Raw genomic sequence first — 26,255 nt, 5'->3', positions numbered from 1 at the left:
TTGATTACGCTTGATAGAATCAAGCTTCTCCTACATGAGTTTTCGGTACTATTGAGGATCCAAATAGGCTCATCTTGCTACGAGAGAGACTGAGTAGTCTCCGGTACCTGCAATGCACCTGTTTGTGAAAGGGACTCTGTGAAAAGATGACATACCAGTGAGACAGTAGAGTTGTCGGGGAGGAACACGGAGTGAACTGGGCAAACATGGAGAAGAGAAGAGAAGAGAGATGAAACTCTGATGAATGGAATGATGAAGATCTGAATCATGGAGTGAATGTGATACAAGGGAATAAGGATGCCGTAGCACAAGGAAGATGATGAAGACAACTACGAACCACGAACCGCAATGTCCTTCTGAAGGGGTGTGAGGGTAGTGGATAGGTTGGAGAAAAGAGGTGACGAGCTGAATGAATCAGCCCTAAGGAATGAATAAGAGAGTGGCCTATAAATAGGCATAGCTAGTCTAGGATGGTGCCCCCTTTTGGAGCTGCAAACCCTAAACTCAAAACGTAGAAATGAAAAAACGCAAACTGTAGGTGCAGGGTTTCTCAACACCCTCTCTTAGGCCCCAAAAGGGAAACAAGAGAAGAGTGAGGTGGAGATGCAGTGCTACATGCTGAAGAATGCTCATGCAGCAGGTGCCACTTAGACAGTGTCTCTTGTGGGGAAATTGTTCACTTGCCCAAGTGCCCTAGTACAAAGATGATGAAAACATGCAATGCATAAGAGGAATGTCGGACTTTGTGTGGTGCCAAGAACCATAAGGATATGCCGTACTCAATCTCGGGAGGTGGCTCCATGCTGACCAAGTGACCAAGGCAAGAAGATGTAGAGGACCCCTAAGATCTAAGATTTCAACTGCAAAGGGAACTTGTAGTAAAGAACAGTAGATAGAGTGAATTGGAGAACCCGAAACTCAACCTTGCGGGAGAAGCCACTAGCTCCATGCATCTGCTGGAAGGAATATGAAGGCCTCGTCACCAAGTCGTGGTTGAACCTCCGAGGTCCCGATCTAGGTGGTACCTGAAAATCTTGGGTGGCAGTAGAAGAGATGACTGGTCGAAGACAGCCACAAACCACGAAAGTAGAGGATGGGTGAAGAACTTCATGTGGAGTGGGTTTCCCCTTTGAGGTGAAAGGTAGAGGGGCCTCCGCTTAAGTCCAAGAAGTAGATGCCTCCGCTGAGGGCAAAGAAAGAACATTCCCCTTTGAAGTAGATAGGGAATCCAAAAACTCATGGATCACGGACTCTGAAATGTTTGATGACGAAGGAAGTACCACCGGTCGTGCTGAAGAAGGTATCTGGGGTGTTGAAGAGCTCCCAGAGGTGGCCTCTTGAACCTGAGTAGTTGAGGGTGGGGAAGGGTGGGGCTCAGAATGAGCAAGAGGTGGGCAATAGTCGTTGTCTCTTAGTGGAGTAGATTGGGTAGCCGAAGAAGAGGAAGGAGTCGAGCAGCCACTGTCTCTCGAAGGAGCAGACTGACAAGGAGACGGTATCAAACAATCATTGTCTCTCGATGGAGTGGATTGCAGATCTATAGGTCGTGGAAGCCACTGTACCTTAAAATAAGTGGGAGAAGACTATTGCTGACATTGCAACGATTGCCAGGAGGTTGTAGCCAATTGATCCTCCATGTGCTCGAAAAGACTTAGTGCGCATCGGATGCGTCTTATTGCCTTGAGCATAGTACTCTGATAGCCGATGCAGAACGATCTATGTGGCCCAGAAAGGAGAGGCGGCACAAGGAGTGCTTGGTGGAAGACGCATGTACTCCAGAGGGGTGGGGAGTGAAGGTTGAAGTCGGTAAGTATTGGTGGTGTGTCCGGTGATGCCATAGTAGGAGCACCCACTAGTTTGGTCATCTATTGGTAAAGAAGCCATGGATACGAGTGTGCCTTGGTGAAGAAGAAAGAGGTCAACTACCATGAACCACGAACGGCAATGTCTGCCTCAAGGGGTGTGAGGGCAGTGTGAAGCACGAACCACAATGTCTGCCTCAAGGGGTGGGAGGGTAGTGGAAGGGCTGGAAGTGAGCTAGCAGTGGGAGGAGGATGTGACCAGTAGTAAGAGGTTGCAACCAGTAGAAAAACTCAGGTGAGGAGAGAGAAAGACTAAAAACGTAAGTAGGGCAGCTTGCAGGAGAGAGAAAGACTAAAATCGTAGGCATGACAGCCTGTAGGAGAGAGAAAGTCTAAAAACGCAGGCATGACAATGATGACGTGGCATGCTCTACGGCAGCAGGTTTGCACAAGAATAACAGTCGCTTGGCTGAAATTAGCTCCAAATTGCGTGAAGAGGGCTGGAAATCAGGCGCCAATTGATGGAGACAGCAATCGACAGCTTTGGCTGATAAGTTCTCCGCGAACGGGTGTGGGCAGCAAGCTGAAACACCTAAAATTTGCAAAATCGAGATTTTGATGCAGCGGAAGAAGAAGAGAAGTGGAAGCTGAACCTGCCATCGGTCTTTGCCTTCACTGGAGTGGAGGATCTTTGCCGCTGTTTGAGTAGATCCAACTCTAATACCATGTCAAAAGATGACGTATCAGCGAGACAGTAGGGTTGGCGGGGAGGAACATAGAGTGAACTCGGCAAACATGGAGAAGAGAAGAGAAGAGAGATGAAACTCTGATGAATAGAATGATGAAGATCTGAATCATGGAGTGATGATGAAGACAGCCATGAACCACGAACCACAATGTCCTCCTTAAGGGGTGTGAGGGTAGTGGAGAGGCTGGAGAGAAGAGGTGACAGACTAAATGAATTAGCCGTAAGGAATGAATGAGAGAGTGGCCTATAGATAGGCACAGTCAGTCTAGGATGATGCCCGGGCTGCAAACCCTAAACGCAAAACGCAGAAACGCAAAAACGCAAACTGCCGGTGAAGGGTTTCTCAACAGGCTCCCCTTCTCCAAGGCAAGGTAAATCTTCCTCATTTGAAGAAGGCTCCCCTTTTGATTGCTGATTAGCCTTAGAAGGATTTGGGGGAGGGGGGGGAGCTGAAGGGGTGGAAGTAAGTGATGAAGCAGTAGTTGCATTTGTCAAAGGTGGTAGGGAAGCCAGAGTAGAGGGTGGAGGAGGAGGGGGAGGAGCCGAATTGAGGGTCAATCGATGACGCAAAATCACTTGCAATAGAACCATCAATAGGAACCTTGGAGGTCCAGCCTCGTCGAAGATCACATCCCTGCTCACCTTAAGCTTCTATGTCATAGAGCTGATAGCCCTTCGTGGTAGTGCTGCAGCCCATGAAAATGAGCTTCTTGGACTTTGAGTCAAGCTTTGCTTCCTCTTCTTCTTGTCCACATGGACAAATGCGTCATATCAAAAGATGCGGAAGTGAGACACAGAGGGCTTTCGACCAAAGAAAGCCTCGTAGAGAGTTATGTCCTATAACGTATAAGTCAGGGAATGGTTGTAGATGTGAACTGCAGGAGCCACCGCCTCGCCCCAAAGGGTATGAGGAGGATTGATTAGGCCATCTCTAGTATGATTCGATTCGCCAACATGCTCCCTATTTACGACTACTAAGGACACTAGACACTGCACTGTGGCAATTTGTAGAAGTACGGACCTTATGATGCCCAAAGGTCATACTCGTTGCTAATGGCCATCCTTACTGTAGGAGTCGATGAGGCACAGAGATAGAGGTAGGCAGACCTTACGCTCAGAGAGAGAGACAGAGAGAGTGTGAGTAAGCAGAGTAGAGAGTGAACACGTTTTTTCGGTACAAGGACAAGTGTACCACTTTAGGTTTTAGATAGATATATGTATGAAAGTACAATGTGCTAAGGGTGTGTTCACACCCGTGCACATATAAAAGGCACGATGGCCCTTTATTCCCAACAACCTCCCACCTAAAGGCAATGTGCCTTAAGAGGAGAAAAGAATCGGCTAAGTCTAAGTATGTACAAAGCTGAAATAAATATATCTATCCAACTCCCATCATCTGTCGGCAATGAGCAAACCGCTCTGCTGGAAGACCCTTCGTGAGAAGGTCTATAGGATTATTTGTTGGGATGTAAAGGTCCTTTATTCACCTTCGTGTATTTTACACGCGTATTGTTATGTTGTACATGTGAATGCACCCTTACGGGCCCTAAGTATAAATACATTTTATTCTTTGTGTACCAACACATTGTTGGTACACCCAAAATCTGTTCGTCACTCTTACTCTCACTCTCACTCACCTGTTCACTTCCTTTGCTGCAAATCTTCACGCTTCCACTACCCGCGCGCTCCAACAACTGGTATCAGAGCAATGTCAAGGTGCTCGCGCTCCTCGAAGTCCGCGTGAGACATCACCAGCTCTTCGCTCGCGAGAAATCAGTAAGTCGTCACTCATACAGGTCAGGTCGTCACTGCTTCAGGCACGTGTATGTGCTGGACAGTCAGGCGACAGTGTTGCAGGTCACGTTTGTGCAAGCGACAGCCTGATAGACAGGCGACAGGTCGTTTTTGACCTGGCAGGCAGGGACAGGTCGTTTTTTGACCAGGCAGGCAGTCACGAACAGGTCACGAGCAGCCAGGCGCAGGCTGCACAGGTCAACGCTGGTCACAAAAACTGCAGTGACAGGCTGCGTGGCACCAGGTGCAGGCTGCACAGTCACACGATGCAGTTTTGGCACGTTTTCTGAGCAGGCAACAGCTCACGCAAGGCTGCGTGGCATCTGATGGGCAGCGCGACAGTCAACGGCTGCAGTTCGACACATTTTTCTTCCAAAAATTTTTACATTTTTCTAAGGTTTACTGCAAGCAACCCTTTGGCCACTGACGGGAGTTTGCGCGCGCAAGCACAGTTCTCAGATTTGGTCAAATTTGAACCTGGAAATTTGGGGCTTTTCCCAGATTTGATGCTGTTTATGCTTGACAGTGACATCTGTGTCAGAAATTGCAGACGTTGTGCGCATTGACCTCAATTAATTTGGGGATTTTTCAAAATTTGTTGGAATTTTGCTCATCCGAGTAAAATTTCTTGGCATTGGACCAAGGAAAATTGGGGCTTTTCATGTATTGATGCAATTTTGCTCAACTGAGTCAGTTTGGGTGACATTTGCGCACATTTGGACCTGGAAATTTGGGATTTTGTGCAGAATTTGATAAATTTCTGCATTATTTGCCTGTGCAGTGGCTGGTTTATGTCAAAACAGCAGAGGATTATGGCTGGTTATGCAAGAACAGCAGTGTATTTGCTGATTTAGCTTGTGCTCTTGCAGTTCAGTGCTTTTACACTTGTACTTGTGAAAAATGGCTGCAACTTCTTCCAATTCTGGCATTAAAAGTTTGATAGAAATCAAGCGATTTGATGGTCAGGGCTTTGATCTTTGGAAAGATCGTATGCAGGGCATACTGTTCCTAAAGGATTGTGAGGATGCTTTGCAAATGGAGAATCCCCCACAAATGTCTGAGGCGGATTGGGCCAAAGTCAATAAAAGGGCTGTGGCTTATATAAAGATGGGTGTCACTGATGACATTTTGACAGACATTAAGGGTTTAGACACTGGTTATGCAATATGGGAGAAGTTGAAGACTACCTATGAGATCACCACACCTGTTAATCAGGTGCATTTAATGCGTAAGTTGGTGAATATGCGGCTGGATGAGTCCAAGCCTGCAGCTGAGCACTTGAGTGCATTTACTGGCATTTTAAATCAGCTCAAGGATGCAAGTTTGGATTTTGATGATAAGTTGAGGGCGATCTTTTTGATCATGACATTGTCTGACTCTTGGGAGACTTTGGTTGTTTCTCTCAGCAATAACCCCAATCTCACATATGATGGTGTGAGGGGTTCCATCTTGAATGAAGAAATTAGACGTAAGTCTAGTGGAGAAGGCAGCAACTCAGCTTATAATGTTAGAGGCAGGGCTGAAAAGAAAAATGCAAATGCTGGACAGAGAAGCAGGAGCAAGAGCAAAGGAAAAGAAAAGAGTGATGTTACATGCTATCAGTGCGGTCGGAAGGGCCACAAGAAGCCTAATTGCAGGTATTACAAGAAGGAACAAGAGAGAAAGAAGAATGCAGGAGACAAAAAGAAGGAGGAAAAGACAGATGCATCTGAGGCAGGTAAAGGCAAGGAAAAGGCCAATGTGGCCTCTAGTGTTGTCATAGAGGAGCTCTCAGATGCAGAGGCTGATGTATTATGTGCAGTGGATTATGATGCCCTTGTATGTCACATGCAGGATATGCAGATCACCAAGGCTGATGTGATTGATGCACTTTTGTTAGTTGATGATTGTGTCACTCAGACTTGGATTGTAGACTCTGGTGCCTCTTTCCATGTGACTCCATGCTTGGAGTGTTTTGCTACTTTTGATGCAGGCTGTTATGGCAAGGTTACCTTGGAAATAATCATGCTTGTAGCATTGATGGGATTGGCACCATACACTTGTCTTTGGATAATGGGCAAGAACTTGTGTTGAAAGATGTCAGATATGTGCCTGGCATCAAGAAGAGTTTACTATCTGTTGGACAGCTTGACTTGCATGGTTACACCACACTGTTTGGTGGTGGTTTATGGAAATTAAAAAGGGGTTCCATGCTGATTGCTAAAGGAATCAAGAAGGGCACTTTGTATTGTCTGCACTGTAAAGCCTTGAATGGCAAGTTTCTTGCAGTTACTGAAACTGGCTGTCATTTGGAGTTATGGCATAAGAGATTAGGCCATATGAGCCAGAAAGGTCTTGATGTTCTTACCTCTTTGAAGAGGGTTGATGGAAAAGGCTCTAAAACTTGATTTTTGTAATGACTGTCAGTTTGGAAAGCAAATGAAAAATTCCTTTTACTCTGGTGTCTCCCGTAAGTCAAATTTATTGGACTTGGTGCATTCTGATGTATGTAGCATGCCTTTGAAATCGTTGGGTGGTGCTGCATACTTTGCCTCTTTTATTGATGATTGTTTTAGGAAGATTTGGGTTTATTTGTTGAAAAAGAAAAGTGAAGTGTTTGCTGTTTTTAAAACATTTCATGCATTCGTGACCACTCAGACAGGTAGAAAGTTGAAATGCTTGAGAATTGATAATGGGGGCGAGTTCACATCTAATGAATTTAAGTCCTTTTGTGACTTGCATGGGATTTAGAGGGAGCTTACAGCCCCGTACAGCCCTTCTTCAAATGGTGTGGCTGAAAGATACAATAGGACTCTATGTGAGAGAGTGCAGTGCATGCTGTCCACTGCTAATCTCCCTCATGAATTTTGGGGAGAGGCACTTAAAACTGCGGTTCACATTTGCAACCGCTCTCCAAACAGGTCCCTAAATAATGGCATTCTTGAGGAGGTTTGGTCTGGCAAACCGGCCTCATATGACCATTTACGAATATTTGGCTGTGATGCTTTTGTGCATGTTAGAAATGAGCTGAGGAATAAACTTGACCCGAAATCCACCAAAGGCATTTTAATGGGCTATGGTGATGAGGGTGAATTTGGCTATAGAGTGTGGCTACCTCAGTCCAAGAAAATTGTTCGCAGCCGTAATGTTGTGTTTAATGAGGCAAAGTTGCTGAAAGGTACTTTAGCCTCTGATGAAGACATGAAAAAGGTCAAATTTCAGAATTCTCAGCCACCTATTACTTCAAATGATGAGCCTCATGGTGCTGTACCACAGGCTGAAACTGATGATCAGCCGGTTATCTTTGAGCCAGATGATGATGGACAGCAAATAGAAGCACAGGGAGGTCATGGACAGCAAGATAGACTTGCTGATTATGAAAATGCAGGTGCTGGAAATGAGAATGAAGGTGCTGTACAGCATGAACAGCATGCTGAAAATGGCTTACAGCAGCCAATAAATGCTGAAAATAACATGCCACGAGATGTAGATCCGATTCCTGAGAATGTGGATCATTGGGTACGCAGGTCTACACGCCTAAGAAGGCAGCCACATAGGTATGACCCCTCTTTGCATTATGTGATGCTTACTGATGAGGGTGAGCCTCTGACATATAAAGAGGCTAAGTCATGAAAATTCAGCAATAAGTGGGAGCTAGCTATGCAGGAAGAGATTAAATCTCTGTATGCTAATGATACTTGGAATCTTGTGTCGTTGCCCAAAGGAAAAAAGCCTCTTCCAAACAAATGGGTTTACAAAGTAAAGACAGTTGATGGGAAACCCAAGTACAAGGCAAGATTGGTTGCCAAAGGTTATGCACAGAAGGAAGGGATTGACTTCCAGGAGGTCTTCTCACCTGTCGTGAAGATGACCACACTACGTGTGCTTTTTGCTCTCACTGTTGTATTGGATTTAGAGCTGTACCAAATGGATGTGAAAACAACTTTTCTACATGGTGACATTGATGAGGAGATCTACATGAAACAACCCGAGGGTTTTGTAGTTCCTGGAAAAGAGCAGTTGGTGTGTAAACTAAAACGCAGCTTATATGGCCTGAAACAAGCACCACGGCAGTGGTACAAAAAGTTTGACACTTTTATGCTCTCTCATGGGTTTACGCGCAGCCATGCAGATCATTGTTTGTATATGAAAAAGGATACAGATGGCAGCCCTATCATACTTGTTTTGTATGTGGATGATATGTTGTTAGCTGGGAAGAGAAAGACTAGCTTGGATGCTCTCAAAGATCAGCTGAAATCAGCTTTTTCCATGAAAGATTCGGGGAATGTAGAGCATATATTGGGCATGAGGATTCGTTGGGATAGAACACAGAAATTGCTGTTCTTATCTCAAGAAAAGTACATTGAAAAGGTACTGGACAGATTTAATATGGCTGAAGCTAAGCCTCTCAGAGTACCTTTACCTCCATACCTTAAGCTTAGTAAAACTCTAAACTTTGTTAAAGAGATAATGGGTCAAAAGAGTTGACAAGACCACCAAAGAAATGTTTTTCATCCTTAATAAAAATAAAGAAATACAAATCATTACCCCTCTACTAGATCTTACTGCCCACCCAACGTCAACAATACAAGACAACCCTAAAATCATATATGATTTCTAGCCAAGCATCTTTCCCAACTAGCAACCCAAAAAATATGTTGACTAGAGTTAAGATTGAGCCTACAATAACACCTTCAATTCTTTCTTAGGCCATCTTAGACCGTGTGGGTAAACCTTAGATTCATATTAGATTAAATATACCATTTTAACTCTCAAAAAGGAAAAATGCCTTATAGGTTTCAATGGTCTACCAAATGAGCTCTATCAAGAAATCATTGATTCTCTTGGATCACTTTTGCTGAGGCTATGATAAAAATCACTACATTTTGGAGATCTTCCAATTTGCCCAAAAGATGACATGGAAGCCAATGCTATGAAGGGAGTCCCTTATGCATCAGCTTGTGGCTCTCTTATGTATGCTATGGTGGCTACTCGTCCAGACATTGCTCATGCAGTGGGAGTTGTCAGCAGGTTTATGTCAAATCTTGGCAAACCACATTGGGAGGCTATCAAGAGTATTCTTAGATATCTGAAGGGTACACAAAGAAAGTGTATTTGCTATGGGCAGGGTGCACTTAATTTGCAGGGTTATTGTGATGCAGACATGGCAGGTGACTTAGATACTCGCAGGTCCACTAGCGGGTATGTCTTTACAGTTGCTGGAGGGGCCGTCTCTTGGTGCTCCAGGTTGCAGAACATTGTCACACTGAGTACTACTGAAGCTGAATACATATCAGCAACTGAAGCTTCTAAGGAAGCTATATGGTTGAGCAGACTTGCAGAGGATCTCGGCATGTCTAAGAGTACTCCAGTGTTGGGATGTGATAGCCAGAGTGCTGTGTATCTGGCTAAAAGTGCCATGTATCATTCACGCACAAAGCATATTGATGTGCGATATCACTTTATCAGACAGATTCTGGAGGATGGTCTAATCACATTGACCAAGATCAAAACACAGGACAATCTTGCAGATGTTCTCACTAAAAGTCTAGGCAAGGCTCAGCATGAGCATTGCATACGACTAGTGGGAGTTGGTTAAAGGTTCACTCCGGACCTTTAAGTGGGAGGTTGTTGGGATGTAAAGGTCCTTTATTCACCTCCGTGTATTTTACACGTGTATTGTTATGTTGTACATGTGAATGCACCCTTATGGGCCCCAAGTATAAATACATTTTATTCTTTGTGTACCGATACATTGTTGGTATACCCAAAATCTGTTCGTCACTCTTACTCTCACTCTCACTCACCTATTCACTTCCTCTGCTGCAAATCTTCACGCTTCCGCTACCCGCGCGCTCCAACATTATCATCTGTATGCACTTTGACAAGCTCAATGCTCTTGCTGTCAAGTACATCTCTAATGAAGTGAGATTTCAAATGTATGTGCTTTGTCTTTGCATGAAAGACAGGATTCCGTGCTAGCATAATAGCACTCTGACTATCACAATGGAGAACAGGTAACTCTGTGATGCCAAGCTCTCCCACTAGACGTGAAAGCCATAAAGTAGCAGGTGCCACTTGGACAATGTCTCTTGTGGGGAAATTGTTTACTTGCCCAAGCGCCCTAGTACATAGGTGATGAAATCATGCAATGCATAGGAGGAATGTCAGACTTTGTGTGGTATTGAGAACCATAAGGATATACCTATTCTCGATCTCGGGAGGTGGCTCCATGCTAACCAAGGGACGAAGGCAAGAAGAAGAGGAGGAAGAAGATGTAGAGGATCTCGAAGATCCAAGATTTCCATTGGAAAGGGAACCTGCAGTAAAGAATAGTAGATAGAGTGAACTGGAGAACCCGAAACTTAACCTCGGGAGAGAAGCCACTAGCTCCATGCATCCATGTTGGAAGGAATACGAAGGCCTCGTTACCAAGTCGCGACTGAACCTTTGAGGTCCCGATCTAGGTGGTACTTGAAGATCTTGGATATCAATAGAAGAGATGACTAGTCGAAGACAGCCACCCTAAGAAAGTAGAGGATGGGTGAAGGACTTCATGTGGTGTAGGTTTTCCCTTTAAGGTGGGAGGTGGAGGGGCCCTCGCTAAAGTCGAAGAAGAAGTAGATGACCCCGCTGAGGGCAAAGAAGAATCCAAAAACTCATGGATCACGGACTCCGAAATGTTTGATGACGAAGGAAGTGTCGCCGGTCGTGCTGAAGAAGGTATTTGGGGTGCTAAAGAGCTCCTAGAGGTGGCCTCTCGAACCTAAGTAGTTGAGGGTGGGGAAGGGTGGGGCTCAGAATGAGCAAGAGGTGGGCAATAGTCGCTGTCTCTCAGTGGAGCAGACTGGGTAGCCGAAGAAGAGGAAGGAGTCGAGCAACCACTGTCACTTGAAGGAGCAGATTGACGAGGAGACGGTATCAAACAATCATTGTCTCTCGATGGAGCGGATTGTAGATCTGTAGGTCGTGGAAGCCACTGTACCTTAAAATAAGTGGGAGAAGACTGCCGCTGACATTGCAACGATCTCCAAGAGGTCGTGGTGCCAATCGATCCTCCATGTGCTTGAAAGGACTTAGTGCGTATCATGTTCCCAGTCTCTCACTCAAAGACATTGAGGACTCATAGCAAGGATGTAAAAGAAACTAGCTTAAGGTATAACCTTTTGTACACCAAGGGTATTTATGCAGCAAAAGGACGTGGTCGAGGATTCACCACCAACATCAACAAGGACGGAATTATTTGTCATTACTGTGGCAAGACTAGCCATATAGCCAGTGAATGTTTCCACAAGAAGAGAGCACAACAGGTGCAAGATGATCACCATCAAGGTTAGTTTATGAATGAAGGAGAAGAAGAAGAAGATGCTTCCGCCACCATCAAAAACTCTGAAAGATTATTCTAAAGAAATTTTCATTGTATCTTTTCCATAGTGGATCATGTTTTTCCCATAGTGGATGTTTTCTTTCCCTTAGTGGATTTGTATTGAAAAAAAAAAACCCTTGCCAAAAAATGTAAAATTTAAAGCTTGACTTGACTAGGGTGTCCATGAGCTAGTCTCTCGGGCCATGTCATGTGAGGGGGCAAAAACCAACAAGTGTAGGAATTCATCATTTGAGGGGGGGTATTGGAAAATAGGTCAAATGATGTATGCTACATGATGAGGAGACTTGTATCCCATAAAAAAAGTGAGGAGAGTGGGAGTGGAGAAGCTGGAAAGCTATAAAGGTATGTACTTGGTTCACTTTTCAATGCAATGCTATTGTACTTTGTACTTCATTGTGAGTCCTTGTCATGTCCTACTCGGGATTGTGTTTATGAGTCTAGGCATTCTATCTTGAAACCTAATTTAATCAAGTAACAATTAGTGTCATTTGCCTATGTTGTCATGGTCCTAGTTACTACATTCCAACCTCCATAGCTACAGCCAAGCTCGAGATCCATGTCCTTCAATAGACATTTGGTCGTCCATACAGGACATGCTTTTGAGGTTCTCCCCTTTCCCAATATTATAGTAGTCCTCTCCATGGCGTGATTGGAAGTTTGTGATTCTTGATGATTTTGAGAAAAGGTCAGCTAACCAGATTTATCATCAAATGGTCAAGGCCAAGAGATGGGTCATGGAAAAGGCTAATAAAGTATGGCATTCTCGTGACAGCAAAAAGAAGTGGTAGGAAAGATCTATCCAGCTTTGGAAGTCTAAGGTTCCGTATCAGGGTAAAGTGTTCATGTGGAGGCTACTAATTGGGGGTCTTCCAACTGGCTATGTATTGTGTGTCTGTAAGATCTCTGCTGGCCGTTGTGTGTTTTGTACACATGCGATGAAACAATACTTCATCTTTTTGTCTCTTGCCCTGTTGCTAGAAAAATTTGGAGTTTCGTTTCCCATGTGTGGTCCGCGGCAGCTCAACACCGGATATCAGTTCGTTTGTGGATTATGAGAAAGATGATTTCCTCGTCTTCTTTGCATTTAGATTATTCTTGGCTTTTCAATTTCCTTAGATGGACAGCCCTATGGCATATTTGGCGTACTCGGAATGCCTCCATTTTTTATTTAGTATCGGGTATCCATGATCATGTGGCCCTTGTTCGTGGTAGTATTATGACATATCTCCTCTATGGTCTTAGCTGATCTGGTTCTTCCTGACATTGGTGCTCCTTGGCTGGATATTGTTGGCACCACTCCAGTTGTCCTTTCTGAGTGACATTTTAGAGTTAGACTTGTGATAGACTTTTAGTTCTATCTCTATTTTTTTCTTCATTGACCTGATGGTCTGATGTAAAAATGTGAGACTTATATCCTTTCTGTTTGGTTTGGCCAGGCTCATTGTCCTGCACCATCTCTAGTGGCTAAGCTAAGCACACAGTTCCAAACCACTAGCATTCTATTCTTTAGTGCCCATTCAATATGGAATCGGTCCTAGGGCTCAGACAAACCATTAGTCCAATTTGTCCCAATGGCTACCTCTTCTGGCCATCCAAAGATCCCGGCTTAATCCAAGAGAACTCTAAGGGTAAAAAGCAATAGCAACTAAAGAAAAGAAAAATAAAATATTTATATAAGTAAATAAGGAAAGCAACTACAAAAAGTATCACCACCTTTGGTGACAACAACTTAAGCCTCAACCCTCTTACCACTACTGTCCACACCCCTACCTTGGCAGATATCTCAGTTCGTGGGGTGAGTCCACACAACCTAGTGACCTAATCTTCATCATTTCCATTGCTGTGTTTGCTGGTTTCTCTCCTCCTTGGACTGGTACAACAGATCAACTTAATTGTTATTGTATGTTTCCAGCTTGTCCTGCCACCCAAGCACCCAGGTGATAGTTCCCAGCCATCAGCCACTTTATGAAGGTTGCATTCATAGTAGTTCCAAGCCGTCTATAGCAGGTTATATCCTATTTATTAGCCTTGCATCAGGTACCTGCACTTTTGTGTTTTCTTCACTCTTGAAGGGCTGCCTAGTAGTCGCTTGTTTGCAACCATTGACATTGAGAGATCTTCATTAGATATTTTTGCATTTTCTTCTCTACCCTGCTGCATCTTAGAGAGATTTTAGCATATCCTTCATCTTTGACAGCTCATGACAGTGTCTACTCTGACATTCCACTGTTTGGAGGACTGCTTTGCTGCCTCCATAGAGCAGCTCTTTCCCTTGTCATCGACACCTCTGCCCAAAGGACTACGTTTCTATCCCTTCATAGTGCTGTCATCTTCAAGCTTTTGCTCCATTGTATCAGCTTCATTCATTCAACATGATTTAGTGATTCATCATCATCATCATCATCATCATCTTCTTCTTCTTCTTCTTCTTCGTTTCTAAGTTTTTCTTATCTTATTGTTTGCTCTGTGTTTCTCCCTGCAAACCCTATTGTCTCTTTGATATGGTATGAGTGCATACCATCCCATCACTTTTCTTGACATTGTATCAGACACTCTACCACTTTTCTTGACGCCATGTTCATGTTTGGAAGTGGAGGATTGTGTGGGCTAGTATGCTACTGGCTCTACGCTTGAGGGTGAGCCCATTTGACTCTATGGCTGGGAGGTGAGTTTGATGTCTAGTACCTATGATTTCCTTATTGTGGGTATGGCTTATGTTGTCTCTTGTTGTGGTGGTTGGATCCCAGGGGGATGTTTCAGAAGGATAGGAGGATAGGGAGAGGAGAGTAGTGGCAGTGGCAAGGTACAAGGGGTTGATGAAAGGTGGAAGGAGAGGGAAGGAGGCAAAGAAAGGTAGTAGAGGAGGAAGAAGGGATCTGTGCAGAATGAAGGTGGGAGAAGGGAGGCAAGGAGGCAAAGGAATGTAGCAGAGGCAGAAGAGGGTAACAGTGCAGAATTGGTGGGAGAAGGTACAAAGATGGTGTGAAGGCTTGTTTTTTTTAGCCTCGGTCAAAGTGTATTGACTCAAGTTTCTGTACATTACTTACCCAAACATTTCATACTTCCGGGGTTGACTCATGCAGAAACCATACTGTAGTTTAGTTTCTTATCTGACTTCATCAAATGCAATGCATCTTCCAATATAAAGCACTGACATATCCAGTGGTGCAAGTAGTGATACTAAATAATTAACAACTGTGGTGCCCTTCTTAATATATCATGTGAAAGTGTTCAGTTGCAATAAGTTGTGGATCTTTAGCCTATATTCTATCTGAGGATCATGTGAAACTGCCATATTGTTTTAAATCCTGGCTTAGCGACTATAGCATGTAAGTCAGCGGAAAGATGACCCTATAACTATCTTGTTTGGTGCTGCAGGAGGTCAGGGTACGGTTTGTTGGTTTTGGTGCTGAGGACGATGAATGGGTGAATGTCAGAAGTGGTGTGCGACAGCGATCCTTGCCATGTGAAGCATCTGAGTGTGTTTCAGTTCTTCCAGGAGATCTCATTCTCTGCTTCCAGGTTTTCCTGCCTTCCAACTGCAGTCCAATACATCCATAACTAGTCATAGAATCTTTTGAGATACAACAGGGTTCTTTGTCTGCTGCTTATGATCTGTGGACCTACTATAGTAAGCAAAAGACCGATAGAGCATTGAACAACCCACTATTTGAAAATGTGTATGCCAGTTATTTTGGGATTCTGTGCATGGTATACTGTATTGTGGCCATACCTAAAAATGAGAGAATCAAATTATCTGACTTTATGTTTTATTTTTTGGTGGATTTCCTAGTGATCATTGTTCCCATAATTTATTATTGTCATGGTTTTAGGAGTTGGTTTGTTGTTTCCTGAAGCTGTAACTGCATTACTTGGTCAGTTATCTCAGGTCCAAGTTTCATGCAATTAATGCTCAGGCTCTCTGTTTGCTACTGATTCAATGAAAACTTTTTTGTATTATTTGCAAAAGCTTTGTAGATCTAGGGTAGACAGGACCAGTCAATGCATTTTGTTATACTTTACAGAAAACAGTGTGGGCAGTTTCAGGATGCAGGCTTGATTTGATGTCAACCTTTTAGAGCTGAAAGTTTGGTAGATTCATGTGCAACTATCTTTACAAATTGATTTGACAACTAGATTAGGTGCTACATAGCAAACCTTGTTGTCTAAGCTTTATTTTACCACTGAAAGTCACTCTATTTTACCACTGACAGTCACTTTCTTTTGTGATCCATAACTTCAATGTAGACCCTAAACTTGAGGATTTGCTTTATGTGCAACCATATTTACAAATTGATTGGACCCCTCAGTTAGATGCTATATGGCAGACCTTAGCTGTTTAAGCTTTATTTAACAACTGATAATCACTTTCTTTTGTGATCCATGGCTTCCATGTAACCCTAAATTTGGGGATTTGCTCCATGCAGTTGGACTAACTACAAAATAGCTTGCCTAAACTTTGAGCTGCTCTGTTAACTATCAATTTAAGCAGACAAATCACCTAAGCATGTCACAAGGGTCCTCTCGAAGAATCTGTGTTGGATTTTAGGTTTGCCATAAGAAGGTGGCCAAAACCCTATCAAGCAGGTTGGTTATAACGGTCCTTCCTCATAAGTTGCTATCACAAGGGTCCTCTCGAAGAATCTGTGTTGGATTTTAGGTTTGCCATAAGAAGGTGGCCAAAACCCTATCAAGCAGGTTGGTTATAACGGTCCTTCCTCATAAGTTGCTATTACCTCTGTCACAATATTGATCTCCCTAGCAATGCTGTTCTTCAAATGCTGTTTGGGCTGAACATGCATATGAAATACCCACAATCAAAATGCACACTTGCAATAAAGGAGCTAATCAGTTAGTTACATGACTTCTTATTGCCATGTTGTACCGACACCTGTTAAGAGCAGAAGACGGTCCTTTTTTGGTATTGCCTCTATGTTTAGACTGCCATGCATAGTGACTTCTCATGAGCTGTGTGACACGTGCACACATTTTGAGTGACTGGTGCTGCTTTAGCTATTACTGCCAGCTGATGTGTGCACGTGCACACATTTTGAGAAACCCTTCCCCAGTTATTTTTGTCCCTGCATTTTAGGGTTTCACTCAGTGAACAGCCCCAAAAGGGGGCCGGGCGCCCCCAGTCTGGTGCACCCTAGACAGCTGGCGTCCTCATACGAGTGCCCCTCTAGACAGTTTTTGTCTATTTATAGCCCACCCACCTCGTTCCTCAGTGGGTTTCTCCCACGCCCCATCAGTCATCAGACTCTCTCTCTCTCTCTCTCTCTCTCTCTCTCTCTCTCTCTCATTGTCATCTCCTACTGTCAGGCACCAGCCTCTACTATCATCTGGGCTGCATTTTGGTGGCAGCCTCCCTCCTCAGCTGGCGCTTCCCTTCCATCATCGGTGACAGCTCTTGTGTGCTCCTATGCGTTTGGAGTCCACACCCTTCTGGTGTCAGCTTCCGCCTGCTTGGTGTCATCTATCCTTCAGGTGTCACTGCTCCCCTTATGTTTGGCTGCCTAGGGGTGTCCTCATCAGCTGGCGTCATAAACTCCATCCTGGTGTCAGATTTGCAGCCTCTGTACCTTGCGTTTGGCAGTCCAAGAGACTCGACCCATGTGTGTTTGCTACTATGAGATCTCCATCATAGCTAGCGACCTGCTCCTCACCCAAGGGCCAGCATCAAAGGCTGTTGACACTTGCATTTTCAGTTTGTGGCTCATCATCACCACTTGGTCTCACATCGAGCTCATTAGGCGTGTGATTGTAGACTCGGAGGCTTCTTTGGCTGTCTCCTTGCTCTAGGCACCAGTCTTCATCCCTGCATTCTAGATTTAGGGGTTCCTCTTCTTCAGTAGTCTCCTTGCTCCGGGTGGCACCTTATCATCCTTGTATTTGTAGACTCAAAGGCTTCTTCGGCAGTCTCCCTACTCCAAGGTATCTTTCGTGCTACAACACGCTTCTATCAAATTCACTTCATTATTTCAATCCTTCACCATCTTGCTCATCTGAGTTTCTTTTCTCTTCTTAGTGTTTGCTGTACACACGCAATGTTTCTCCCTGCAAACCATAATGTCTCTCTGGTTGCTCAGTCATTTCTTGACATGGTATCAGAGCTAGAGGCACTCAATGAGCTGCAAAGATCCTCTACATTGGAGAAGGCAAAGACAGATTGTAGGTTCAACATCAACATGTGATTATTACTTTACTTTCGCTATATCACTGGGAGATATCCTTCTTCTCCCTCCCACCCTCCCTTTTACAGGTTGGCACACCGGTACCATGGTGTCTCCTAGGGTTACATTCTGTGCACGTATGGTATGTTTGTATGGTATTGTATTGTACATTTGTTTCGTACAGTACCATACGGTTTGCTTGTGTTTGAACTATATTCAAAATAAATTACCATTTAAAATGTCCATTAGTGCATTTTTAAAATATTTTGTCCCTTTTTTTGGCCTGTTTCACATTCAAACTTCTCTTCTTTCAGAGTCTCTCTCTTTCATACTCCTTCCTCTTCTTTTTCCCCTCACTTCAGCCCTTATAAAAGGGTAGTCTCCTCCCCTTATCTCAGCACACAAATCAGCCTCCTTTTTCATCAATGTCTCTCTCTTGAGCTCAACTTTCAAGCTACTATCTTCCTTAATTACCCTATTTTCTCTCTCTCTCTCTCTCTCTCTCTCTCTCTCTCTTGCCTTCTCTTCCTCCTATCCTTCTCTCTCTGCCTCTCCTTTTCTCACCTTCTCTTTCTCCTCTCCCTCTCCCTCTCTATCCCTCTCCCTCTCTCTTACTTTCAAGTTTCAATCGTAGATTTTACACCCTCTTATTTTTCCAAATCCCTCTTCCTCTCGCTCTCCTTCTTTCTCCTCATTCTTCTCCACAATGCCTAGGCCTCTTCATAATCTATCTTTAAGTTGCACATCTTATATGTGCAGGCTGATTTTATATACAATTTTATATGCATGTTTTTAATGAATGTATGAAACAACGTATTTTATTCTTAAAATTTGTGTACATTCCATACTATACATATTTGTGTACTGAACGTATCGTACTAAAGGTACGAAATCACCTTGGAGTCTCCATTGATAGATTTCTTGTCTCTTGGGTGCTCCTATTGTGTCAAGAACGGTCACGCCCCCGAAGATTGTTAGTAGTGATCTTTGCTTCCTACGCCACTGAAGTATATGCGTCTTCCACTAGGCACTCCTTGTGCTACCTCTCCTTTCTTGGCCACCATAGAGATTGTTCTGCATTAGTTCTTAGCTTACTACGCTCAAGGCAATAAGACATGTTGAGATACCCTTCACCCTTCACTGCCTATTTATAGGCCACTCTCTCACTCATTCTTTATGGCTGATTCATTTAGTTCGTCACCTCTTCTCTCTAGCCTCTCCACTACCCTCACACCCCTTCAGGAGGACATTGCTGTTCGTGGTGCTGTCTTTATCATCTTCCCTGTGCTACGACACCCTTGTTCCCTTGTATCACATTCACTCCTTGATTCAGAACTTCATCATTCCATTCATCAGAGTTTATTCTCTCTTCTCTTCTCTTCTCCATGTTTGTCGGGTTCACTCCGTGCTCCTTCCTGCAAACCCTATTGTCTCACTGGTACGTCATCTTTTGACAACACATTTGATGCGAGACTTAGAGCCGACAGAGGCTGTAAGACTTTATAAGGCGATAGTCTTGGTGGAGACCATCACACTACACGGAGGTTTCCCCCACCCATTTTTGGGTCCAATGGCTACCGTGGCTCACATTTCCTCAACAATCCACTCCATTGAGAGCTCGTGACTGTTACCCATCCTTGGCTCACCCTAAGCTGCCTCGTATCCCACCCTCTTTTGCTCAGATTCGAGAAGATACCTTTGGGCGTTCTTCAGCTTCCGCTTTCGAGGCCTAGATATCTTCTTCGGCACGACCGGGGGTACTTCATTATATAATACCTAGGAGTGCGTGAATCCTAAGCATTTGGATTCTCTATCTCCTTTAGAGGGGGACTCAAAAAGGGCTTCCATTACTTCTTTAGCTTTTGTGGGGGACACTTGTATCTCCAGTTTCAAGAGGGAAACCCTACTACTTTTGAAGTTCTTCACACACTATCTTTGAATTCCGAGGTTTGGCTCTCTTTCGGGCAATTTAACCTCCATTGAATCCCAACATCTAGAGGATTCCGTGGGTTTTCCTCATCTACAAGTTCAGGTACGGGCTCCAGTTATGCAGCTAGGGTGATAGCTGTAGGGGCTTCCCTTCCAACTTGCTAGTGTAGGTGGTGTGGACATCCCTCACAACTTCCTTGTGCTAGAGAGGGAGTGTGAGAGGGTGGTGTGATGGGGCAGTTTGATCTCATCTATACTTCTATATAGGTGCATAGGATCCAGAGAGGGTTTCCCTCACGTATTGATCAAAGTCTGGCGGGTACAAATCCTGGAGTGGGGATTGACATTCGGGTTCATGTTGAGCTGTTTTTTTCTTGACAGAGAGCGGGTGGCTTTGGTTTGGAGCTCACATGAGGGGATACTTTGGCGGTTTGGCCAAAGGAGGGGCATTCATGGTCATTTATGTATAGGCATTGGTGACAGGATGGTCACATGTGCTACATTAGAGACATTGTTGACGGATCACGAGAGCTGCTATGATTCTTCTCTATTTTCAGGAGCTAGTACGATCGACATCGACATCAAGTTCTCTCCCAGGCACCTTGGTGGTGGCTTGCGCACCCACTACTTGGGTATCCATGGTTCTACTTTGATGGACATTGTTGTATGTACTATGATGAGACATTATCATTGTATATTGTATTGTTTCAGGTCACTCATGATTTGAGAGAGGGTGTTAGCAGATTAGTCAGTTCATGGGTGGGTTTGTGCTTGTGGTACAACAGGTTGGGCACCAGAGATATTTTAGACATTTTATATGTCAGCATTTATTATGATTTGGCATTATTTGCAGCAAGTCCGCCAACATTTAATGCTGGCCCACCAGTCATATTTTATGGCATTTATTTGGCCTATATAGTCTCAGGCTTCCTTTTCCACAGTCATTCATTCATCACCTGACAGTTCTTGGGGAGAGGGAGCAGGTGCTAGTGCCCCCCAGCTGGTGACTCACATTACTTCTATACTGTCGCATGTCTTGGTATATGGATTCCATTTCCCGAGCATCTCTTTTCTTCTGAGTTCTCTTGCTGTGTCTCTCTTTCTCTCTCTCTCTCTCTCTCTCTCTCTCATGTTCAGCAATCTATTACAGCAGTTTCCCATGCTTCCATTGTTGCATCCACTTCTGACAATTTCTTGGTAGCACACTCTCTTGTTCCACTACATCTGATGGTCATTAAAAGCATAGAGAAAACATATGTAAGCTGGCTGCCATCAGGGTGCAAATGACTGAATTTGGTTAGTCAGACCAGTCTCTGTCTTTTTCTTTATAAAGTGCTATCTTGTTTATCACAAATTATTTTGTTTTTCTGGTAGACCTTGTGGAAATTGAAGAGCCCTTATGGTTTTTGTTTTCCTCCCATTCACCTTTCTGTTCCTTGTTCTCTTTGTTATCCTCATTTCAAATAGTGTTGCAAGCCAGTGCATAGAACTAATCCGTTACAATTCCCTTGGCTTTAGCTATTATGCATGATTGTGTCATATGTAGCTAATGATTGCGAGTGTAGCTAATTATTGCGTATAATGTTTGCATGCTTGCGGTGTGTATGCTCCATGTCTTACGTGAGCATGTAGCTAATTATTGTGAGTGTGGAGCTAATGATTGCAAGTCATGAGTACTATAGTCCCCACATCCACAAGTAATCATGATTGTAAGTGGATGATTGCAGTATCATGATTGTGAGCACATAATTGAGAGGCATGATTGCGAGCACAGCAATCATCACGTGTAATGATTGCAATTCATGATTATGAGACCACCCTGTTTGCGACTATTGTAGCTGGTGTGATTACAACATGCTAGACACTATGATTCCAATTAGGCTCTATATTTTAGTTGAACTTGATTTGTACTTTGTACATTGTATTCCACTTCTGCAAGTTCTGTATGGTCCTGTGCAAGTAGTCTTCAGGCTCTTACATGAAGTGCTGATAGCTATAATCTCTGTTCTGATCCTGCTGAATCCATGATCAGGCAAATGGGTCTTCAGTCCCCATTTTATGGTTCTGAAATGCATTACTGTTCTGACAAGTAGTCTTCAGGCTCTTACATGAAGTGCTGATAGCTATAATCTCTGTTCTGATCCTGCTGAATCCATGATCAGGCAAATGGGTCTTCAGTCCCCATTTTATGGTTCTGAAATGCATTACTGTTCTGACATTGGGTTACATTTTTATTGCTTGAAATTCTTTTAACATTGTTTGCTGCATCAGAAAATTTGGCTGCATGCTTACAAAGAACTTGTGTTTGCATCAGGAAGGAAATAAACAGGCACTGTATTATGATGCATACGTTGTAGATGTAGAAAGGCGGAGACATGACATCAGAGGATGCAGATGCAGATTTCATGTCGAATATCAACATGATGGCTCAACGGTATGGCCCTCAATTGTTATGTTTGTGGAATCTGAAGCTTGAATAATGTCTTTAAGCACTTAAAGTTACCACAAGACAGAGTCATGTTATATGGTGTTTGGAAAGATGCAAGTAGTGATAAGGGCATGAAACAGCTAACCGCTATCCAAGAAAGCAGGAATTGGATGCTCTGTTGGAAGTTGCGAGGCTTTTATGGAACACACAGTATCCAATCTAATTGCAATGGAATGAACATGTGGATTGTATTGAACTCATAGGTCTTTTAGGGTAATCTATACTGGTAGTGTAATATGTATGCTCTACCGGAAGTTGAGAGGCTTTTATGGAACACACAGTATCCAACCTAATTGCAATGGAATGAACATGTGGGATGTATTGAACTCATAGCTCTTTTAGGGTGATCTATACTGGTAGTGTAATATGGATTCTATACTGAATGAAAACATGTATTTATGTGTTAGGATGAGCAAAAAGACCATGGATTGCAGATATTTCCATTGCTTCTTGGTCCCAAGCCATAAGAACATGAAACAGGGAATGAGAATGAGGATGGAACCAGGCCCCCTTGCAATTGGCAGGGTCCTGGGGGTGTGGCTGAGATCAGGGAATGGGAACGGCATTAATTTTTGTGTACATCTTTCTATATATTCCCCCCACCCAGGGGCCTGGCGGCCCTGCTCTGCTCCCTGAGAGAAAAAAACCACCATAAAAATGTGTGGGGTTGCGTTGAGCAAAAACGATATATATGCCAGTTGACGAAGCTCCAAAAAAAGTTCCATATGCTCTATTTAGCATGATGGCTTTCCTTTCTTTCTATTTCTCCAGTGAGGCTTTGTCAAACTAGAGCAACAACATCTCATTCCTTCCTATATTGCACAATACTCTCAAATTTTCCCACAGTAACCTTAAAATATCTCATTGTGCCAGATGAAGGAAAAATTGTTATGACAAATGAAGGGAGTAACTGGCATATCAACATGCTCATTTTCTTGGATCTTAGCTTGGTGCTAGATCACTACCCTCTTGCTGCATGGGCATTGCTGATGGCATGATAAAATGTTTTTCATACTCTCAGATCTGTAAACTCGTTTGTGTCTCTTGCATTTGTGTACGTATGCCTGCATGATCCAGCTTGGGTGTTGCAAGTTTTAACTTTTTAACAAATCTATGTTACCTCTCTACAGAATTGGAGGAATAATCATCATGCAGAATCACACAAGTACACTTTTAAAATTCAGGAATCTGCTGCCAAAACTGAGCTTTGAAAATGCTCTTCGTTTCTATAAACCACTCCAAATAGTTTTTATTTGGAGACTTGTATCTACTAATGGACATGGTGGTTACAAACTAAGAGGTTCAGGGCATGCATTTTTGTTAAACAAAATAGCAGTTTCTTTTTCTACGTGTAGTTTTCTGCTGTTTAGAGTTGCATTTCTAGAGCAGTGCACAGAATCGATAGCTTCTCTCAGAACTATTATTGTTATTGTTTCTGCACTTGGCTAATTTAATATTATTTTTCATTTTGATGTAGGATGTGGTACCTTTGAGGAAGGTATGTCGTAGACCAGAAACGGAGTACCGTGTCCAACATTCACAATCAGCTGGCAATGCTATAAAGGATCTGAGAGTACGATAATCTGGAGTGTGGAATGTTGTTAACAACACAAACTTTCAGGCAGTGGAAGTTTTGACCTAAAAGCCCTCAAAGCTTGACTACATAGCTTATGGTACGTAATTGTGTCTTCAGGAGGTTACTCAGAATGAAGTACAAATCTATAATCTTTGGGACATCACCACATGAGGACAGCAAAGCTATGCAGCCCTATCTGATTGTGGAGTCCCGAATTCAGTGATGGCTCATTATTGTCAAGCTGGTCGACTAGCAGCTGCCGGTTTAGAAAGTTCAAAGGCCTGGCTCATCTGGCAATGGCTTCAGGGTGTATTAGGATATTGAATATTTGTAATGCATCTCTATTATACAGGGCTTTCATGTGTTGAACCTCATGTATGATGGAATTTACATCCCAGTGGGGGACCTGCCCAAAGTGGGACTAGGAAAGAGGGGGAGGCTGGCATTAGCACCCAGGCCAGGTGTTCATGACTCTGGATTATAGAGGTGTTCTTGCGTTTGCATAATAGGGGGACTTATCTTGTGGAGAAAAATACTGGTCAATTGTGCAATTGCAGTAGGATATGTTCTGACAAACTTTGGGAAAATATGTACTTAATTGCCAGTTATTTATTAAAGCAAGCATAGCCAAAGTGCCAAGGGATATGCTGGTGCTGATGTTTGTTGCTCTCATTTATGAAAAACTGTGTGGTTTCTGTTAAGAGCTTAAAATTGGAAGTTCCAATTTCCTGTGGATGCAGAAGTGGGCTTTTGAGAATTATTTGAGAGATATGTAGTTAATGTGAAGCGTGGCTGGTTATCGTAGGGCCCTTTGCTAACTTTCAGCACAGTGACTGTGGATTATGGGTAGTAGCTTATAATGAAGTATACATTTATAATAGTGTAAAGAGTTCAATGAGTGCATGGAAAGAGCGTCTTCAGGAGGTTACTCATAACGAAGTACACATTTATTATCTCTGGGATATCACCACAGGAGGACAGCAAAGCTATGCAGCCCTATCTGATTGTGGAGTTCCAAATTCAGTGACAGCTCATTATTGTCAAGCTTGGTTATGGTCGACTAGTAGCTGCCTGTTTAGAAAGTTCAAAGGCCTGGCACATCTGGCAATGGCTTCAGGGTGTATAAGGATATTGAGTATTTGTAATGCATGTCTATTATACAGGGCTTTCATGTGTTGAACCTGATGCATGATGGAATTTACATCCCGGTGGGAGACCTGTCCAAAGGACTAGGAAAGAGGGGGAGGCTGGCATTAACACCCAGGTCAGGTGTTCATGACTCTGGATTATAGAGGTGTTCTTGCGTTTGCATAATAGGGGGACTTATATCATTTGTTGTCATCTTGTGGAGAAAAATGCTGATCAATTGTGCAATTGCAGTAGGATCTGTTCTGACAAATTTTGGGAAAATATGTACCTAATCTACAGCTATTTATTACAGCAAGCATAACCAAAGTGCCAAGGGATTTATGCTGGTGCTGATGTTTGTTGCTTGTCATTTGTGAAAAACTGCGTGGTTCCTTTTAAGAGCTTAAAATCTTAAGTTCCAATTTCCTGTTGATGCAGGAGTGGGCTTTTGAGAATTATTTGAGATGTGGTCGATGTAAAGTGTGGCTGGTTATTGTGGGGCCCCTTGCTAACTTTCAGCATAGTGAACAGGTAGTGGGAGTAGCCAATTCTTGTTGAGACTTTCCATGATCTTGTCATCAAGTAATTGTAGTCCCCAAGCCTTGTTTACTCTTAGAGGATCTAGTGTCCTTGTGTTACCTAACTTTTGAGAATTTTTTTGTAGAGCAGACTTGACCCAAGCATTTGTCGTGAATTAACATTGAGGACAACATGCGGCTGCAATGGAGCTTCTTTCTCTCTAGTCTAGCATCTCTAAATGCATGCACTACTACCTCCCAGGCAACATCGTGAGCTCTAGAGAGAGCCCAGTTGTCATGTGCATCTTGAAAGTTCATGACCTCAATGGGACCTTTGAACATCTACTTGGGTGTGGTTATCTCTTTCCTTGCTAGGTTCATTCCTCTTCTTCCTAGTGTGTGAGTGATGGTAGGAGAGCAGCACCACGACCAAAAAATGTTTCCTTCCTCTCATAAGTGTTTTTCTTCCTAGTTCCACTTGGCTTCCTTGAGCATTCTTTTCCATGATTCCAACAATTCCTTCATCATGCCTTCTCCTTTTATTTCATTGATTGCTTTTGATATAATTGTGTCTATAACAATAAGCTTTCATGATGCACAAAATGAGCCGTTTTTCATCAATAACAAGTCCACCACCATTTGAGCCTAGGTGGTAAACTCGTTGAATTCATCAGTGTAGCGCGCGTGCGGCCCAGAACATCTAAGGGCATCACAGACCTGTTATTGCCTCAAG

General features: G+C 43.4%; 1 protein-coding gene across 1 annotated transcript in view; it reads left to right on the top strand.

Annotated features, from left to right (window-relative positions):
- The window catches only part of LOC148039799 (protein SAWADEE HOMEODOMAIN HOMOLOG 2-like), a 42,985-nt gene extending 18,393 nt beyond the window's left edge, over positions 1–24,592 (top strand). The window contains exons 7-9 of the mRNA XM_087694071.1: positions 15,089–15,232; positions 22,127–22,246; positions 23,778–24,592. Coding sequence (XP_087550197.1) covers positions 15,089–15,232; positions 22,127–22,246; positions 23,778–23,882 — 369 coding nt within the window. The 3' untranslated portion in view covers positions 23,883–24,592. The remainder of the gene's footprint in view (positions 1–15,088; positions 15,233–22,126; positions 22,247–23,777) is intronic.
- Positions 24,593–26,255: the final 1,663 nt, after the last annotated feature.

Source organism: Lygodium microphyllum, chromosome 2 (assembly GCF_053477565.2).
Source record: "Lygodium microphyllum isolate KBCC chromosome 2, Lygodium_microphyllum_v1.1.10, whole genome shotgun sequence".
NCBI lineage: Eukaryota > Viridiplantae > Streptophyta > Polypodiopsida > Schizaeales > Lygodiaceae > Lygodium > Lygodium microphyllum.
The sequence above is the reverse complement of the archived record's forward strand: the minus strand, read 5'-3'. Positions and strand labels throughout refer to the sequence as shown.